A 19,321-nucleotide genomic window follows, 5' to 3' on the forward strand; every position below is an offset into this window, starting at 1 on the left:
CTCCCCTTGTCCTCGCGGTCGCTGCGCGCGCAGCCTGCACCCCATCCTGCCCAGCCCCGAGGGAGACGCCGGGCCGCGCGACCCCAGAGCGACCCGGAGCCGGCGGCGGCGACGCGAGGTCATCGGGGGAACAGCCTCCAATTCTGTCCGGCCCGCGGGCCGCGTGATAGGCCGTAGCCAATCCCGGGGTAAAGCGGGTTGTTCCAAAAAAAAAACCCACCCAGCGGCTTCCTGCTTCCGCCGAGCCTCCTCTTCCTGCCGGCGTCCCGGAGCCCTGCGCCCTGTCCTCAGAGCCACTGCTGCCCCGGGGTCCCCGCGCCTCGGAGGCCCCCGCGTCCCTGGAGCCCGGGCCGCGCATCCGTGGAGCCTTGAGCCCCGCGACCCCCGGTGCCCTGCGTCTCGCGTCCCCGCGCGCTCCCCAAAGTCCCGGCGGCGGCAGGTCACGCCTAACCCGGCGGAGAGCGCCGCCTTCCTCCGCTCCGCCCGCACCATGGCCGCCCCCGACCTGTCCACCAACCTCCAGGAGGAGGCCACCTGCGCCATCTGCCTCGACTACTTCACGGACCCGGTGATGACCGACTGCGGCCACAACTTCTGCCGCGAGTGCATCCGGCGCTGCTGGGGCCAGCCCGAGGGCCCGTACGCCTGTCCCGAGTGCCGCGAGCTGTCCCCGCAGAGGAACCTGCGGCCCAACCGCCCGCTCGCCAAGATGGCCGAGATGGCGCGGCGCCTGCACCCGCCGTCGCCCGTCCCGCAGGGCGTGTGCGCCGCGCACCGCGAGCCGCTGGCCGCCTTCTGCGCCGACGAGCTGCGCCTGCTGTGCGCCGCCTGCGAGCGCTCCGGGGAGCACTGGGCGCACCGCGTGCGCCCGCTGCAGGAGGCGGCCGACGACCTCAAGGTGCGCCGCGGCTCCCGGGCTGGGGCGGAGGCGGGCCCGGTGCGAGTCTGGGCGTTGGGGGATCCGGGGCATGCAGCGCGTCCTGACCGGCTGCCTCGTGGGGCTGGAGCACCGCTCACCAGTGGGGCGCCTCCTGGGGTCTCGGGGTCGGGGGGCGTGCTCTCGGGGGATGTCCGGGGACTGGGCAGCTGTGCCTGACCCCGGGTGGAGATGGAGCCCGGAAGAGGAGAAAGCCGGAAGAGAACCTCAGAGATGGCTGGTCCCAGACGGACGGCCACGAACGAGGATTCTGAGCCCTCGGAGGGTGGTGGGCAGGGCCGGCCGTGGGGCGGAGGCCGGGCTGAAGCCCTGGAGAGCAGAGACTGGGGAGGCAGGAGGGAGCCCCCGCACAGCCCCAGGCTGGCGTCCGAGGGGGACACAGCCGTTGCCCTCGGAGGCAGGCGCGGGGCCCTAGGGCCGCCTCTGCCGCGGACATGCCAGGGCTGAGTCCCGAGCCGACCCCAGGCTGACATGCCTAGTTTTCCCGGACCGGAAGTGCATGTCTTTAAAACTCCGGCCGATGCCGGCTGTCCTCTCTCTGCCCGAGCCTCGGGGCGGACGCTCACGGCCGCTGCCGCCTCGCTCCGCACGGCTGCCCTGGGTTTGCTTCTGGGACCCAGGGACTGCATGCCTGGGCGGCACCTTTCAAGCTTCTTGACTGCGGTTTGCGTTTCGCTTCACGGGTGGTAGCTGATGAGGATTTTAGGCTGGTTAATTTTAAAACTGCAGAGGAGAAGCAGGCTCCGGGGACTGGAATTTGCTTGCTCTTTGATGAGAGACATTTGCATTTGTGAAGGAAGGGGGCATGGCCTTATCTCTGGAAACTTAATGGGGAAGGCAAGAACTTCAGTTGGTTACTGTCTGGCAACCTCATGTAACTGACCCCCGCCCCCCCCCATCTTCCTTTGTCTTTGGCTGAGGATAATATTTAAGCGGTGGCTTCTGCCATTTACTCAATCCAGTTTGATTCTTATCTAAAAGTTGTGGGACCGCCCAATGGCCGGACCCTACCGGCACTGGTACCGTTTTAACTTTTTTTGTCTTGTAAAGAGATGGCTCACATACCTAAGCCTTAAATTTAGCCTTACTCTGCACCCATGTTTGCAGCAGCAGGGGCTCCTCCTGCCCGTGGGCCCTGTCCCCACGCAGCAGCCTGACTGCCCGTGGGTCCCGTCCCCATGCTATTCCACACTATTCTCTAAATAAAAGAGCACTACTGCCAGATCTTGAGAGTCCAAGAAATCTTTCTTTCGACTCCTCGGCTCACCAACCCCGCATCAGTAGCGTGTGTCTGCTGAGATGCACCAGGTACACAGCTTAGCCAGCGTTAGAGTCGGTACCCCGCCAGTCTGTCACTGCCATAGAGCAAGCTTCTGGGACAGCAGAAGAAACCTGTGCCCCGATCCACGTCAGTGGGCTTGTCCTGATACAGATTCCTGTGGTTTTTCTTCTTATTTTGAGGTACAACACACATAGGAATGTCCACTTCTCTTGTCCTGCCACAGGTTTGCACTCCCGTCACCAAGCACCCCGATCAGGGTGCAGAAAGTGACCAGGGAGCAGAGGGTGACCAGCAGCTCTCCAGAGCCACTCCCAGCTGACCTGATAAAGTCCCAGGGGGCAGCACTTAACGCTTCTATTTTGGGGGGGTGGAATACGTCTACCCTATTAGCACCAGTGATTGAGGTATGTGAATTAAACTGACAAAACACCAAGGGACAGGTGAAATGGGTAAAATCTTGTTAGTCTATTAAGTTTTACATGGCACGAGAGCTTCACAGAAAAGAAGCGAAAAACCCAAAGAAGTGGTTAGAGTCGAGGGTTGATGTTCCATTTTAACAGGGTGATAAGTTGTGGAGAAGTCACTAGACAAAGGGATGGGGATTTGGGCTTTTCGGGCTGATGAATCGTGGGATAGGAGCTGGGAGCTGTACGGGGGAACTAATGGAAGGTCAGGGCTGTTTAGCGAGGTGTGTTCAGGCGGGCTCATCTCCATGTCCATGACTCTGGGGACAAGTGCTCTCTCTTGCCTGGTACAGGGTGGGCCTCTGTCTCACAGGAAGCTTGCGTTCTGCCTTTAGGCCAAGAGGAGGACAGAGAGCTCTTCTGCATCTGTTGTTTCTCACTCACCTTCAGCTCAAAATCATCCTTATGCCCAAGGGCGCATTTGGGGCGACGAGTCCCGATCCCTCCCTGTGCTGGTGCCTGGGTTGCCTTAGTGCCCAGCAAACTGCGCTGACCCCAGTGGGCCATGGCTGACATTCACACAGCCTGGGGGTGCTCGCTCCAGAAAGCGCAACCTCTCAGGACCTCAGTCCATCCAGAGCACTGATGGAGAGCCGAGGGTGCTGCGAGCACAAGGCCACCGGCATGCCCCTGAGCACCGCTACTACCCCTCTTGTGACAGCCGTCAGGCCCTCGTGGCCCAGGCCTCGTGGCTTTCCCAGGGCCACCCGCATTGCACTGGGTGAAGTAGACGGGCGTGGGCCTGGGGTCTGGCCCGAGGAGCCGGTATAGATGTGCCCGTCCCACCACTCGTTCCTCTGAAGCTGAGCCACGGCCCGCCTGGCACAGGCACAGAGAAGCAAGGGGGTTTGGAGGAAGGAAGGCTGCAATGTGGCAGAACCTCGGCCGTGGGGTGTGGGAAGCTTGGCCAGAGATGAGGAGGGGGTCAGGGAAAAGAAATTTGGGTGAGGGGGGATGTCGGCCTTAGTGGTAGGTGGGAGGGCGTCTCCTGGCAAATTCGAGTGTGTTCTACCTGTCACATCCCAGACGCTGTTTCCTGTGACTGTGTCCCCGCCGAGTTTAGGCTCAGCTGGGGTTGGGCGGGCGGGGTCACTCTGGCTGGCCTTTCCTCCCTGCAGGGCAAGCTGGAGAAGTCCCTGGAGCATCTGCGGAAGCAGATGGAGGACGCGCTGCTGTTCCAGGCCCAGGCCGAGGAGACCTGCACCCTGTGGCAGGCAGGTGGCTGGGTGCCCAGGGTCCTGGTGGGTGGGGGACGGGGGCACTGGGCCCGCACTGCTGGAGGCCGCCGTCCACTCGGCCTCGTGCTTCTGCATCAGGCGGCACCCAGTTCTAGACTCCGTTCATAACCCGCTGGGGCTGGGGGGAGGGATGGATGGGCTGGGGGCTCAGGTGGTGGGAGGAAGGGGTGTGGAGGGATCTCAAGTGTAGATTTAAGGGTGGAGGGGAGTGGGGTTGGGGTCAGGGTGGCCACGGGGCCCCAGCCCTCAGCTGTCCGCTCCGGCATCCGCAGAAGATGGTGGAGAGCCAGCGGCAGAACGTGCTGGTGGAGTTCGAGCGGCTGCGCCGCCTGCTCGTGGAGGAGGAGCAGCGGCTGCTACAGAGGCTAGAGGAGGAGGAGCTGGAGGTGCTGCCCCCACTGCGAGAGAGCGCCGCCCGGCTAGAGCAGCAGAGCACCCAGCTGGCCCAGCTCATCGAGGAGCTGGAGGGGCGCTGCCAGCTGCCTGCGTTGGGGCTGCTGCAGGTGAGCCGGCCCAGCCCTTGGTGGTACGCAGGGGGCTGTCGACAGGCGGGGTCGTGGAGGAAGCCCCAGGAAGGCAGGGGTAGAGCCGGCCGCCCACCCGCCATGCTCTCCTGACCTCCAGGTCCTGCCTGCAACGTCGGGGGTCAGGCAGGCTGGCACAGGCGTCCAGGTGTAAGTGTGGGTCCCATGGACGCCACGCAGCTCGGGGTGGACACCAGTCCCCAGCCATGTTGAGAACGGCTATTGGCGCTGGTCCTGGAGCCCCACTGGGGACGGGCCGGGCCTCGTGAGTGGTGTTGCAGGGCCCGGGGCCTGTGGGTCGTGGCCCAGCCCTCTGCAGGGTCGGGCCCACTGGGCTGATAGGAAAGGCCGGCAGGTCTCCTGTAGGCTTCCTCTTGGCTGTGTCACCCTGAGGACCTACCTGGCTCCTGGCCCAGCTCTTTGTGCGTGGCCCAGGGGACTTGCTGTGGGAGGCGACCCTGTGGAGCCTCAGGGCTGAGTGGACCTGCAGGGGTCAGAAAGAGGCTTCTGAGGTTTGAACTTGAATCCTGTCCTGGGGTTTGAACTTGGCCTGTGGCTTCTGCTGAGCCGTCGCGCGATTAGAAGCCTAGGGAACAGGAAGAACCTGGCAAGTGTCTGGGGGACGTGAGGGACGGCAGCCGAAGTGGCTGGGTCATGACGTGAGGGGCTGGGTGGCCAGCCAGGAAGCGAGCGCGAGCACCCTTGGATGACGAATGGTGCCGGATGGGGCCCAGGGAGTGGAGGTTCTTGAAGGAGGAGCAGTCGGCCCAGCAAGTGAGGTGGGACCCACGGAAATGCGACTGGGGTCTCAGTTGACGGGGCCCCGTGGGGGTGGTCTCTGCTGGCCTGGCCGCGTTTCCTACTGCTGAGTTGCTGCCTGCCCCCATCAATGCCCCCACCTGCCCCTGCCCTCACCTGTTCCCACCTGCCCCCACCAGTGCCCCCACCTGTTCCTACCAGTGACCCCACTGGTGCCCCCTCCTGCCCCCTGCTGCTCCTGTCTCCCAGCCAAGGCCTTGCCATCCGCTGCTGCCCTGCTAGCCGACTTCAGGGAAGGTGCCCCCGCCCCAAGCACCCCTGGCCCATGCTGTGTGGGGGGTGTTGGGGAGCAGCCCCAGCAGCACCCTGTTTACTGATGTAGGTGGGGGAGATCAGGTGCGCTTGTGCCCTTGGCCACAGTACTGGACGAGGAGTGCCCACAGCCCGTGGTCGGGGGAGGCGAGGGTTTGGGTGCCTGCCAGGGTCCCACCGCCTGGCTCCCAGCTGCCCCTCAGGCCTTCCTCCACGGCTGTCCTCCATGGGTGCAGAGCATTTGCCTAAGGCTGTGTGTCCGAGTCCCCACTGCCCGAGGCGGCCAGGCAGTCTCTGCAGAGGCCAAGCCTCTCCTCTGGAGGCCCCGGCCCCCACCCCTGGGCAGGGAGGGCCTTGCACTTTCCTCTCCTGCAGCCCTGCCTCTCACGCACACATATACATTTTGTTCCTGAGCAGCCGGCCTCGTGACAGCTAAGACCCCTCCTCCCCCCATTTCCCAGCACCCAGGTGAAACAACTCAGGCTGTTTCTGCTTTGCACCCAGGCTACGGTAGGTTCCTTGTGCCCTGGGCCCTTTGCACATGCCTCTCCAGGCTGCACTTCACCGTGTCTCCCAGTGCACCCTTCTTGGGCTGCAGAAGCCCACAAGTCTTCCTTTTCCTTTGAGGCCTAGTGTGTCTTGTTCCCCCCACACAGAATCAGCCACTTGTGTGTGTGACAATCTCCCGCCTCGAGGGAAGCCCTCATCGGGCACAGTGTTACCTACTTCTGTGTCCCAGGGTCCAGCCCGGTAGCTGGTGCACACTGGGGTCAGAATGACCACACGTGAGGTTTGTTTGATTGACCATGTGGACTGGGTCCCTGCTATGCCTGGGCGCTGTTCTAAAAAGGCAAAAGACCAAGCTGTTTGCTGCCAGGAGCCAGCGCTCCAAGTAGCTGAGCATCTCAGCAGCTTGGGCTGCGTAACAAATGCCACAGCCAGGGCTCAAACACAGCTTTCGTTGTCTCCCAATCTGGAGGCTGGAAGTCAGAGGCCCAGGTGAGGGCAGGGCTGCTTCCTCCTGAGGCCTCTCCTTGGTGTGTAGACGGCCATCTCCTTGTGTCCTCACGTGGTTGTCCCTCAGAGTGTCCGCGTCCTTGTCGTGTGGGATCAGGGCCCACCCCAGTGACGTCACTTTACTGTCATCACCTCTCGAAAGGCCCCGTCTCCACGTACAGTCTCATTCTGAGGTGCTGGGGGCTGCGGCTCCAGCATGTGGAATCAGGGGACTCAGTTCAGCCTGTCACACTGAGCAGAAGGCTCTCATGGATCACCACAGGGAAGGTGGAGTGTGAGTTGGGACCTGAGGGAGGGCCACGGGCACAGGCTGGGCAGGCAGAGGGGTGAATGGGAGCAGACGAGGCTGCAGGCACCAGACAGCCATTGCCCGGAGCGCAGCAGGCGGGAGGCACTGGGCCAAAACAGGTGGAATCCCAGCTGGGGTGTTCCACCAAAACAGGTGTTCACCCACTGGAACCCCACCCCACCTGTCCCAACACCCAAGGGTGCTTGGAGCTCTGGATGAGGGAGCCCGCTCCTGACGTCCTGTGTGCTCTGAATGTGTGCAGGGAATGGGACCGAGTCTGCAGGGCTAGCTTCGCCCTAAGTGTCTCCAGCGTACCCATGTCTGAGCCATACTCCAGGCAGCCCCGGGTGGTTTCTGACTGCATGTGTGTGTGTGTACACGTATGTGCGTAGGTATATATGTATTTCCTGCCTGGGGTTCCAGGGGCCGAGAGAGGGAGCAGAGCGAGGTTTGAGGGGCGCTGGTGCACAGGGCTGGGCCGCGGGCAGGCGCAGTACCAGAGTACAGGCACTGACACTGCGTGTTTCTCCCACAGGACGTCAGGGACATCCTGTGCAGGTAGGAGCCCTGGCCAGCCCCCCGGGAAGATGAGTGGGGGGGCGGGGTGGGCCGGCCACAGGGGTGACACCTACGCTGCCCCCCCAGGGTCCAAGACGTGAAGCTGCAGCCTCCCGAGGTGGTGCCCATGGAGATGAGGACGGTGTGCAGGGTGCCGGGGCTGGTGGAGGCCCTGCGGAGGTTCCGAGGTGGGTCCCATTGGCATGTGGGGCCCAGGGGGCTTGCTGCTGGCTCTGGTCCAGGAGTGCAGGGTCTGAGCTCCTGCTGATACCCAGGGTCTGGTGGGAACGGCTCCCAGTTCACAGACAGGAAGGCTGAAGGTGTCAGGGCCGTCGGACAGGAGGCAGCGGTCAAGGGGAGGCCAGGCCTGGGGAGCCCTGAGTGCGAGCTGGGCTGGAAGGGACACGCTTCGCTCTAGGGACTGAGAGAATGGACGTAGAAAGCACCAGGGGTTCCTCTGTCCTCTGAAGGAGGAGGATTCTCAAGGCAGTGTGGGCCGCTTTCTAGAACATTCCAAGTTGTGACTACAAGTGGGTGGGTGGTCATTTCAGAGTGGGTGGGGACGTGGTTGGTTTGCAGCCAGTCTCTCTGGCCGGCCGTCGGGGTGCAGGGCCTGGGATAGACAGCCCATGGGTAACCGCTGCTTTGTCTGCAGGGGACGTGACTCTTGATCCCGACACCGCCAATCCTGAGCTGGTCCTGTCGGAGGACAGGCGGAGCGTGCGGCGCGGGGACCTGCGGCAGGCCCTGCCTGACAGCCCTGAGCGGTTCGACCCCGGGCCCTGCGTGCTGGGCCGGGAGCCCCTGACCTCCGGCCGCCACTACTGGGAGGTAGAGGTGGGGGAGCGGGCCAGCTGGGCCCTGGGCGTCTGCAGAGACAACGCCAATCGCAAGGAGAAGGGCGAGCTGTTCGCCGGCAACGGCTTCTGGATCCTGGTGTTCCTGGGCAGCTACTACAACTCCTCCGAGCGCGCCTTCGCCCCCCTCCGAGACCCGCCCCGGCGCGTGGGCATCTTTCTGGACTACGAGGCGGGACACTTATCCTTCTACAGCGCCACCGACGGCTCGCTTTTGTATGCCTTCCCCGAGACACCCTTCTCAGGGACCCTCCGGGCCCTCTTCTCGCCTCTGTCCAGCAGCCCCACCCCGATGACCATCTGCAGACCGAAAGGTGGGCCTGGGGACATGCTGGCTTCCCAGTGAGGTGGCCCTCGTGGTGAGTGGGTCTCTCATGGCTCCTCGTCCTGGCTTTGGGTCTTTGAGCCACTTGGAAAGCCTGGGAGGAAGGTGCGTGTCCTCTGAGCTGTGGAAAGAGCTCGTAGGGCCTCTGATGTGCGCAGTAAAACTGAACTTGCTGTCACTCCTGGGAAGCTGTGCAAGGCGTGCAGAGCCGGCTGCATCCTGCCCTGGGATGTCCTCCCAGATCGTCGGATGCCGAGACCCTCTCTGCTGGGGCATCACCAACAGCCCTTCGCAGAACCCCGAGCCCAGGACCCCGGCAGCTCTGGTTCCAGGAGCCCACCCAGCCTGGCTGCATTCTGTGGAGAGGCACCGGGGTCCTACGACTCCAGGGCTGCACCCTGAGAAAGCTGCCGGCAGTCTCGGGGTCTGGTCCCATAAAACGGGCTGGATGTGGCTGCCTCAGGTTAGTCAGGGTGCAGCAGGGGGGACCTGGGAAAGGCCAGAGGAGGGGAGAGGGAGCAAAAGGCGCTGATAGTGCAGCCTAGTAACCAGGACACACGGAAGCGCCAACCACTCGGGGATCCTGAAAATGCCCCTTCACTGGCCCCTAGTGCGGAGGCTGGGATGTGGGGGTCCTGTGGGCCTGGAGGTGAGCACTGGTGGGCAAGCTCCCAGTTTCCATCTGAGCTGCGCTGAGAGCCGCAGGCTGGCGTTGCCCTCACAGACGGCCTGCAGGGCATCCCGGCGTCTCTGGCCCCCCACTGCTCTTGCCTGCCCTGGGGGAGGGGCGATACTGCTTATGGAATCCGGGATTCGTTTTGCTTTTAACTTTTGCACTGCTTCACCCTCTCAGGAAGGTGTGGTGTGGCATCTGCATCCCTAGGATTTATTTATTCCAAGGACCCTTCTCACAGTAAATAAACAGCATTGTCTGTAATCCCACTGTCTTTAAGTGGTGGGGGGTGGGGGTCGCAGGTTGGGAAAGTGCTGGGCAGAGGGCCAGCCCGGGGAGGGTGGCGCTGAGGCAGGATGCTTGCAGGCAAAGTCAGGGACGCGGCTACTGCCCCCGTGAACACAGCGACTCCCAGACGTGGTCTCCCTGGTCTTTGCTCGACGTGCGTGTTCATTTCATGCACCTGCTGCAGAAATTTTTTGTTTTTCCAGATAACCTTTCCCTGATAAACACTGTGTTCAGTAGCCAGGTAGTTTTCCACTTGTTGGTCATTCCTTTACTCATTCTTTCATCCTTGGGCTTTTTTGTTATTAGATGTATTCCCCTTTGAATGTCTTCAGCAGTTCCTTCAAATTATGTGCACGGGGGAAGGATTTTTGAGGCAGGAGTCCGGGCATTTTCCTGGCTGGAGAAGTGCCCCCATCTCATTTTCCTGAGCAGCTGAGCCCACTGTCACTTTCTGTTGACAATCTGAGTGTACCGTGGGTTCCCGCCTGGAGCAAGATCTGGACATCAAGGTTTGGGACTTCACCATGGCTGCCAGAAACGCCACTGGGAGGACAGCCTCATGGGTGAGAGCATGGACAAGCACTCAGCCGCACTCAGGGCACCAGGACAGACACCTCCAGCCGCGGTGTTAGGGTAGAGCTGGACACCAGTCGGGGAGACGGAAAACCATTTGTGTCTACCGTTCTGAGTTCTGGGCAGAGACCAGCTCGTCACTGCTGGTGCAGAGGCTCACCACCATCAGTGCAGATCACCCACTGCTAGTGTAGCGCCCACCTACAGCTAATGTAGGAGCTCACTCACGGCTAGTCTAAGTGATCACCCACTCTTAGTGCAGGAGCTCAGCACTGCTAGTGTAAGTGATCACCCACTCTTAGTGCAGGAGCTCAGCACTGCTCGTGAAGGACACGTCATAGGTCGTTCCCTGGCCCTCCTGGAGCTACCTGCCCACGTGCGGGGCCTTCGCTTTTCCTGTCATCGCTTCACACCTAGAGCAGCGGGGGCACCTGCCTGCACCTTGCTTTCAGCAGGGAGAACACCCAGCAAGGTGAGTCAGGTGTGAGCTTGTCCGTGAGTACCAGGGAGCTCATCCCTTCTGACGGTGGGGGGCAGCAGAACACGCCACCCCTGAACTCCCATTTGGCGTAAGGTATGTTTCGAGCAGGAGCAGCCACACTGCGCAGGGCAGACACTGACGGGTGTCCTGGCCCCTCCGCACAGGGAGAACAGGCCGGCACAGGAGATGGCTCCCGACCTCCCAGCCTGGAGACGGCACTGAGAATGCACCTAACTAACCTACTAACTAGCTTATCTGCCACTCCTTTACTTGGCCATGGTGGGCCGGCCATCGAAGTCCACAACCACTTCCCTTGACCTGTCATTTATCCACACACTTTCGTTCCTTGTGGAGGGTGCTGGATAAGCAGGAGTCTAAGCCACTGCTCTGAGTGCCTCGTTTTCCCTGGCTGTCTCCCACGTGTACATGTTCACAGACTCGTTTTTCTCGTTAACCCGTCTTAACAAGACAAGACAACAGGTTTTTCTCGTTAACCTGTATTGTTAACAAGACAGCGATGGCGAGCTCTAACTAGCAGTGGTGAGCTCCTGCACTAGCAGTGGTGATCACTTACACTAGAAGTGAGCTCCTACACTAGCAGTGGGGAGCTCCTGCACTAGCAGTGGTGAGCTCCTACACTAGCAGTGGTGAGCTCTTACACTAGAAGTGAGTAATCTACACTAGCAGTGAGTGAGCTACACTAGCAGTGGTGAGCTACACTAGCAGTGGTGATCACTTACACTAGAAGTGAGTAATCTACACTAGCACTGGTGAGCCCCTACACTAGAAGTGAGTAATCTACGCTAGCAGTGAGTGAGCTACACTAGCAGTGGGGAGCTCCTGCACTAGCAGTGGTGAGCTCCTACACTAGAAGTGAGTAATCTATACTAGCAGTGGTGAGCTACACTAGCAGTGGTGATCACTTACACTAGAAGTGAGTAATCTACACTAGCAGTGGTGAGCTCCTACACTAGCAGTGGTGAGCTCCTACACTAGCAGTGGTGAGCTCTTACACAAGAAGTGAGTAATCTACACTACCAGTGAGCTCCTGCACTAGCAGTAGTGAGCTCCTACACCAGCAGTGGGGAGCTCCTACACTAGCAGTGGTGATCACTTACACTAGAAGTGAGTAATCTACACTAGCAGTGGTGAGCTCCTACACTAGCAGTGGTGATCACTTACACCAGAAGTGAGTAATCTACACTAGCAGTGGTGAACTCCTATACTAGCCGTGGTGAGCTCCTACACTAGCTGTGGTGAGCTCCTACACTAGCAGTGGTGATCACTTACACTAGAAGTGAGTAATCTTCTACACTAGCAGTGGTGAACTCCTATACTAGCAGTGGTGATCTGCACTAGCAGTTGTGATCTCCTGCACTAGCCGTGGTGAGCTCCTACACTAGCTGTGGTGAGCTCCTACACTAGCAGTGGTGATCACTTACACCAGAAGTGAGTAATCTACACTAGCAGTGGTGAACTCCTATACTAGCCGTGGTGAGCTCCTACACTAGCTGTGGTGAGCTCCTACACTAGCAGTGGTGATCACTTACACTAGAAGTGAGTAATCTTCTACACTAGCAGTGGTGAACTCCTATACTAGCAGTGGTGATCTGCACTAGCAGTTGTGATCTCCTGCACTAGCCGTGGTGAGCTCCTACACTAGCTGTGGTGAGCTCCTACACTAGCTGTGGTGAGCTCCTACGCTAACAGTGGGTGGTCTCCACCACCAGTAGATGATTGGCAGCAGCCAACGATCTAAGGAGGAAATGACAATAGAAATTAGTAAGTATCTGGAGATAAATGAAAACACAAAATAGGAAAACGTACCAGATGCTGTGAAAGCAGTTTTAAGAGGAAAATTTATACTGTAAATGTTTATATTAGAAAAGAAGAGAAATCTCAAATCAACAGCCTAACATTACACCTCAAGCAACTAGAAAAAGAAGGCAAATTAAATGCGAATCTAGCGGAAAGAAGGAAATAATATAGGTTAGAGCAGTGATAAATGAAATAAATAATAGAAAAGCAACAGAGAAAAACTTCAAAACTAAGAGTTTGTTCTTTAAAAAGAACAATAAAATTGACAAACTTTTAGCTAAATTATGAAAAAAAAACAATTAAAATCAGAAATGAAAGGGGACATTACAACTGATTATACGGAAATAATTTTTGTCTCTACAGTCACCCCATTTCTACCATACATAACCAAAGTGAGATTAGTCTGTCTAGTTTCCAACTTAGCCTGATTGTTAACATAAGTGCAGCAAGAATAGTGATGACCATGTAGAATCTTGTAAATCTGCTCTTCTGGAACTTTCCATAAGGAATGTCAGATTAGACTTGTAAAAGCCTCTTGAGGCTCGGAAGACAAGCCAAGTCTGCCTTGACGTCAGATTTCACTTGCAATTTCTATAGATTTGGGTTAATTCCTCTCTTCCTGAGGTCCCTAAAATATCCTGAGATTCCTGGACCTGCCAGGAATTCACCTGGAGAGGCTGCTGAGAGTCCTATAAGCAAGACACCAGGCTGATTTGTCCAAGATTTACTGGCTCCATAAAGTCAACCTTAATTCCTTGAAACTGTCTGGTCATATCTGATTTTATGCATATTCTCAAATGTGACATTCCAGTAAAAACCTTATTGTAACCAATGTTTCCAGTTGTGTCCTGTTACAAGGAAAACAGATTCTTGAACTTACGCAAATAAGTATCTTGCCATGAAAATAAGAATACTTAATGAGTTCCTTAATTCTGGAGGGATCAGGTAGGGAGAAAAGGATAAATGTTTCAATTCTGTTTACAAAGCCATAACTTACCAAATTGCTGTACGTTATAGATAGCTTAAGAGAAAAAAGTTCCATAAAGCTGGAAAAACAAAACATTAAAGAACCAGCAATGTTTCAAAGAAAAAGCTGTAAAAAGTATAACCATCCTCATGAGTTTGTTTGGCCCATGGGATTAATTCTTGTTGATCTTGATCTGTTGTTAGCAGTTTTCTGAAGCCATTACTTTCTCGTCTAGGGTTCTGTGAATCCTTACCCCTCAGTGGTATGATCTGAGAGTTATCAGAAATCTGTCCTTGTCAGAGCTCTTTCCATGAAGCTCCTCGAAACAAGCACCTTGCGAAAATGTCCAAGTAAAACAGTAACTGTAAATGACAAAGGACTCAACAATGGCCACAGTTAACATATACAGAGCTAGGACATTGAGAATTACACGCAAGTGATGAAAGAATTCACAGGAGATCGAAGTAGATGGAGGCACAGCGTGTCTGTGGATTGATACACAGATTTAACACGATTCCTATCAAACTCTCAGCAAGATTTTGTTGCACATGTAAACAAGATTATTCTAAAATTTGTGCAGAAAAGTAAAGGAGCTACAAAATCTGGAACAGTTTTGAGAGGGAGGCGTCGAGGGAACAGAACCCGTATTCCCACACTCAGGACTCGCCGTACAGCCTCAGGAATCAAGGCGGTGGGTATTGAGGAGGGACAGACAGACATGAACAGAACAGACCCAGGATCAGACCCACACAAATCTGCCCAAATGGTCTTTCACGGGAGCAAAGGCAATTCAACAAAGGAAGGAGCCTCTTCAACAAATGGTGCTGGAGCAAAGGGATGTCCGGGGGAAAACAAACCTCAACCTAAAGCTCACACCTTATGTGAAAATTTACTCAAAATGGATCACAGCCTTGAGTGTAAAATGTAAAACTTTTAGAGAAAATAGGATGAAGTCATCGGACCCATACCCTTATCAGATACGTGCTGGTTGTGTAAAACAGCTCATCGAGAGCATGTGTTGGCTGGGGCCATCCCGTGGGCATCCAGATGAGAAGCACTCAGAGATGTCGGGTTCAATATTTCTGAAAGATACTGACACTCAGGGGGTTATTTCTCCCTTACGCCTGATGAGGGACCATTCCCAGGAAATCTTAACAGGGTTCATTATCTCCCGGAAACCACTGCTTAGGCAGGAGGGAGCCAGGAGGAACGAGTCCCAGGAGATCACGTTACACACGAGGGTTGTCCTGTAAGGACCATTTGATTGGGAGAGCAAGGTTTCTGAAGAATCTTTATGGATACGTAAGAGCAAAGCAGGATCAGCGAAAACATCTTGGTGAACTAATAATGATGGTGGAGATTGGTGATGGTGGAGGGAGTTATGGCGATGATGGATGTAATGTTGGAGGTCTGAGCTCGCTCGCCCTCTTTTTTTCCTCCAAAGATACGTATTACATTTTATATTCTCTGTTAAGACGAGCAAACTTCCCGATTACATTAACATCAAAAAACATCTCGTTTCCCAAGCTGGCCTTGGAGTCTCTGCCAACACCTTCCTCCTTCTCTTCATGCTCCTTCTGGATTGCAGGCGTAAGCACCTCACCCCACCCCCGACCTGTCTGTCACTTGGCCATCCTCCACATGGTGATGCTTGTCACCATGGTGCTCCTAATGCTGACAGACATGTTTGGGATAAGGAATTTCCAAAATGATTCCCATGCAAGGCCTTGGTCTACCTGAACTGGATCCTGAAGGGCCTCTCTATCTGCACCACCTGACTCCTGAGGGTGCCCCAGGCCATCACCGTCAGGCCCAGCACCTCCTGGCTGGTCAAATTCACATCCACAAATTATATCCTCCATTTCTTCTTCTTCTTGTGGTTCCCACACGTGCCCTTCTGTAGTAACCTGGTCATCTACTGTGTCTTCACCCAGCGTGTCCTCACTGAGCCACACGTTTATCAGTGAGTAGTGTTCCTCCTCCCCTCTGAGCTAGTTGTCGGGGACCTGCTCTTCACGCTGTCACTGTCCAGCGATGTCTCCTTTGTAGGCATTGTGCTGCTCTCAAGTGCATCCATGGTCATTCTCCAGTGCAGACACAAGAGACAGTCCCAGCTCTGTCACAGCACCAGCTTCTCCCCAAGAAGCCCCCAGAGCAAAGGACCGTCAGCCCATCGCGCTGCTGGTGGGTTTCTCTGAGGGCATGGACTGGGAGGACTTAAACGCCTCTTTCTTCTCAACATGTTATGGATGAAGGACTCGGTCACTCTTGGTGTCCAGAGGCTTGCAGCCAACAGTTAGGCCACGGTCAGTGCTTTGCTGCTAATCACAGCTGATAAAAAGATAACCAGAGTTTTTCAAAATATGTTGAGGGAGAGCCATCCAGTTCAAACAAATTAGTGATGGCATTTGTTTTAAATGAATCTCCTGGTTCAGATCGATTGTTCATGCAGCACAGCATGGCCCTCTGGCTTAACTCCGTGCCTTGGTGGGTCTTTTTCCCTGCGTCCCTGTCCTGTCAGTCTTTTCGTGCCTGTCGGTTCTTACTGCTCCTGTGGGCTGCCCAGTCCTTCAGGAGGCTCTTAGAGTTATCATCCTTTTCACTCCTCTAACCATCTATCCTCTAGAAGCTCCTGCTGGTGATAAAAGTCCTCAGTTTTCGTGCTTCTGAAAATATTTTTACTTTGTCCTTAGTCATTAAGGATATTTCACTTGGCTCACGTACTTAGCTAGTTCAACCTCTTTTTGTGTTTTCTGAATCTGAGAATTATTTTCACTTTTAGGAAATTTATAATTTGTTATTTTACTCATGATTGTTTTTATAAAACTCTCTTCTCTGTTTCTAGACACCCAGTCAGGTCCACCTTCTTTCTCTCCAGCCGTCCTGTGTGACGGACCTTTTCCTGTGCTGCCGTCTCTGTGGCTGTCAGCTTCCTGCACCTCAGCTTCCCTGGTCACTGACGCTTTTTACAGCTGAATCTCATTTAGTGTTTAATCCACACCACACCTTGGTTTTAATTTCAGTTATCATAGTTTTCCACTTTAGAATTTCTTTCTGGCTATTTCCCAAACGACCTGGCCAGCTTCATGGTGTCTTTCTCTCCAAGCGATTTTGATTTCCTCCTCTGTTCCACTTTTTATCTGTTGACACACTGCCAATACCTGTGTTAGGAGTCCCTTGGTTTTTCGGCTTCTGTCCTTCCTCCCTGTGTCCGGCTTCCTTTGGTGCCTCATGGTTTCAGATTCCACGCTCCTGTTTGCCTGGTCTGGATTCGTGGCTCCCCAGCCAGATTGGGTAAAACTGAGCATCCCATTTCAGTGGGGGCCTCTGTCTACTTGCCCACCTGCCTTGTCCTGAGCTGTGACCACTGTTGAAACACAAGTGTCCAGCTGCCGTGTCCAACCCTGGTCTGTCTTTCTTTTGCCCTGGGAATACCCTGACTTTCTTGGGAATTCTGCTGTGATAGAGTGTGCCTGCTGTAATTTGCTTCAGAGTTTCAGTTTTCTGAATCAGAAAGCGTTTTCAGAATATCTATTGACCAATCAATCTAATCTATGTAATCTGTTGATCAATCAATCTAATCTATCATCTATCTTTCTATCTAGAATCTATCTCTTTATCTATCTATCCATCATATCTACCTATCTATCTAATCTGTCACATACGTATCTACCTATCTCATCCATCCATCCATCTCATCTCTCTATCTATAATCTTTCTCCCTTCTATCATATATCGATCAGATCTATCTATCTATATCTATTTATCTATCTATTGATTGATCTATCTTATCTAAATATCTGCCATCTAGCTAGCTAGCTATCATATCTGCTGGCCAAGCTGCCCAAGGGGTCAGCAGCCCCATGTGCAAGGGAGACTTGTGTTGAAGGCACATTGACCTCCGGCCGCAGAACACAGGGTCTCAGAAGAAACCCCAAGTGTCTGTATTCTGAACACTATTTGTTTCCAAGGTACCACATGGCAACGGCAGATTGCATAGTGTGATAAAATGAAAACTTAAATTTGTTTTGATGTTCTATGTTCTGCAGTAATCCCATCCCTGTTTTAGCAAAGACTAGAGTTGGGGGATGAAGAAGTCCTTTGCTGCTGACCTCCACATCTCGTCCTTAGGCTGCCTCTTTAAAATTAATTATCGTTTCTGTTTTCCCATTTAATGCAGAAATTATTTAGGATGGTTTTTAAAACTCCCAAGTGGATATCTATAACTTGTTTATACTGTCATTGATGGTTACCGATGTCATTCACAGAGGCCAGAAAATACGGCCTGTCTGTCTTTCTGCCCAACACATAAATGTTTCCACTTGTGTTACTGATACTTCTACAAATTCATTTATTTTTGTATGTCTGCTCTCTTGGTGTCTGAACATGGCGTATTAAAATCTCCTACTGTGATTGCCAGTGCATCAATCTCACTTTGATTTCCATAACTTTCTGTTTCCTGTCTATTAAGTTATGATGTATCACATTTATACAAGTAATTTGCTTATAATAATACCTAAACCATATGAAGTTGTTGATCACTATTTTCAGTGTTAATTGCTGTTATTCATCACCATTTTAGTTCATGGGTGCCAGACTGTGTTGTATCGGTTCTTACTTAGAAGTTGTTGGGGACGGACATCCAGACCTCGTCCATCCTCTCGAGTATCAGATGCACAGTCACCGCGAGCCCTCAGGTTCAGATCTCGCGTATTTTGTACGGTAATTCCTGTGGCAGCTCACTCTCATCCCTAAGGTCTCTGCTCTGGTTCAGGAACATCATTTCCACTCACTCCGCTAGTCAAGTGAAACAATCACCAACACTGAAGGCATCGCTTACGACCAAATGAGCAGAGCTAGGAACCTACCGTGTGGGTGCAGGAGTGAGAGGCACTGAGGCTTCATCAGAAGGAGGCAGCGGAGTAAGAGTGGACATTGATGGAGGCCCTGCCGTGGCCTGTCATCTCTCACCTCGAGTTTGAAAGGCTCTGTGAAGAGACAGCTCCATTCAGAGTCAGTCAAATAATCAACCACTCTAGCTTTCGAGCATAAACCCATCCGGTTCAGGGAAATGTGTGTTTACAAGATTGTTGGGCTACATGGGGGAGCAGAAGTCAGGGTCAGCAACGCCAGTGGCAATCAGGACATTTCTGGAGGCGGCTGCCGTAGGCTCAGCTTTCTGTGGTCCCAAAGCTGTGGACTCCCAGAGGGATCTGTCCCCACACTGACTCTCCGACACCCGATTGGCGTCCTGCAGTCCAATTCAAGTCTAACACTCACTCCCCAGAGTCCATGCAGCCCCACACGTCAAGGACTTGGTCCCACAAGACCACTCCCACTTCAGAAGCTGGTGGCAAGTCTCAGGGCCACCCACACTTCTGACCCACTGACTAAACTCGGGGACTCCCACAACCCCTCAGGTTCAGTGATTTGGTAAAATGAGTCACAGAACTCTCCTTACAGTTATGGTTCTATCATAAAGGCAAACAGGCGCAGCCAGGTGGAGGGATGAGCAGGGCACGGTCAGGGCGAGGAGGGAAGGCAGAGCTTCCCGCCGTGTGGGATCAGGCACATCCCCTCCCTGCACATCCATGTGTCACCCACCAGAAGGCTCCCTCAAGCCTCGGGGTGCAGACTTTTCATTGGGGTTTCATTCCGCAAGCGTGACTGACTGAATCGCTGGCCATGTGATGAAGCTCCATCCCCAGCCCTGCCCCTTCCAGGAGGTCGGGGTAGGGGCTCCGAGTTCCTGCCCTCCCCTCACATACCTGGTCTTTCTGGGACCAGCGGCATCCTGAGCTGTCTGGGGGCCACTGTGGGTCAGCTCGTTATCGTTACACAGATGCTCCTGTCACTTGGGAAATTTCAAGGGGTTTTGAAACTCTGCCAGCGACTGAGGACAAAGACCAGATGTGTCTATCATTCCACGGGCAGGGGGCCCCGGGCGGCACAGAGTCCT

At 55.0% G+C, this 19,321-nt stretch overlaps 1 protein-coding gene across 2 annotated transcripts; it reads left to right on the forward strand.

The window, feature by feature from the left end:
• Nucleotides 1–83: 83 nt before the first annotated feature.
• Nucleotides 84–12,465, forward strand: TRIM11 (tripartite motif containing 11). Of its 2 annotated transcripts, XR_011525370.1 has the most exons (7): nt 249–898; nt 3,802–3,897; nt 4,194–4,424; nt 7,358–7,380; nt 7,468–7,568; nt 8,036–9,025; nt 9,830–12,465. XR_011525370.1 is itself a non-coding variant. In XM_070569965.1 (6 exons), the coding sequence occupies exons 1-6, from the start codon at nt 491–493 to the stop codon at nt 8,581–8,583; spliced, it is 1,407 nt and encodes a 468-aa protein (XP_070426066.1). In that variant the 5' UTR covers nt 84–490; the 3' UTR covers nt 8,584–9,499. The 2 variants fall into 2 exon arrangements, 1 of the variants encoding a protein (XP_070426066.1); XM_070569965.1 differs by lacking the exon at nt 9,830–12,465 and having other exon boundaries at nt 84–898; nt 8,036–9,499.
• The last annotated feature ends 6,856 nt before the right edge of the window (nt 12,466–19,321 follow it).

Source organism: Equus przewalskii, chromosome 13 (assembly GCF_037783145.1).
Source record: "Equus przewalskii isolate Varuska chromosome 13, EquPr2, whole genome shotgun sequence".
NCBI lineage: Eukaryota > Metazoa > Chordata > Mammalia > Perissodactyla > Equidae > Equus > Equus przewalskii.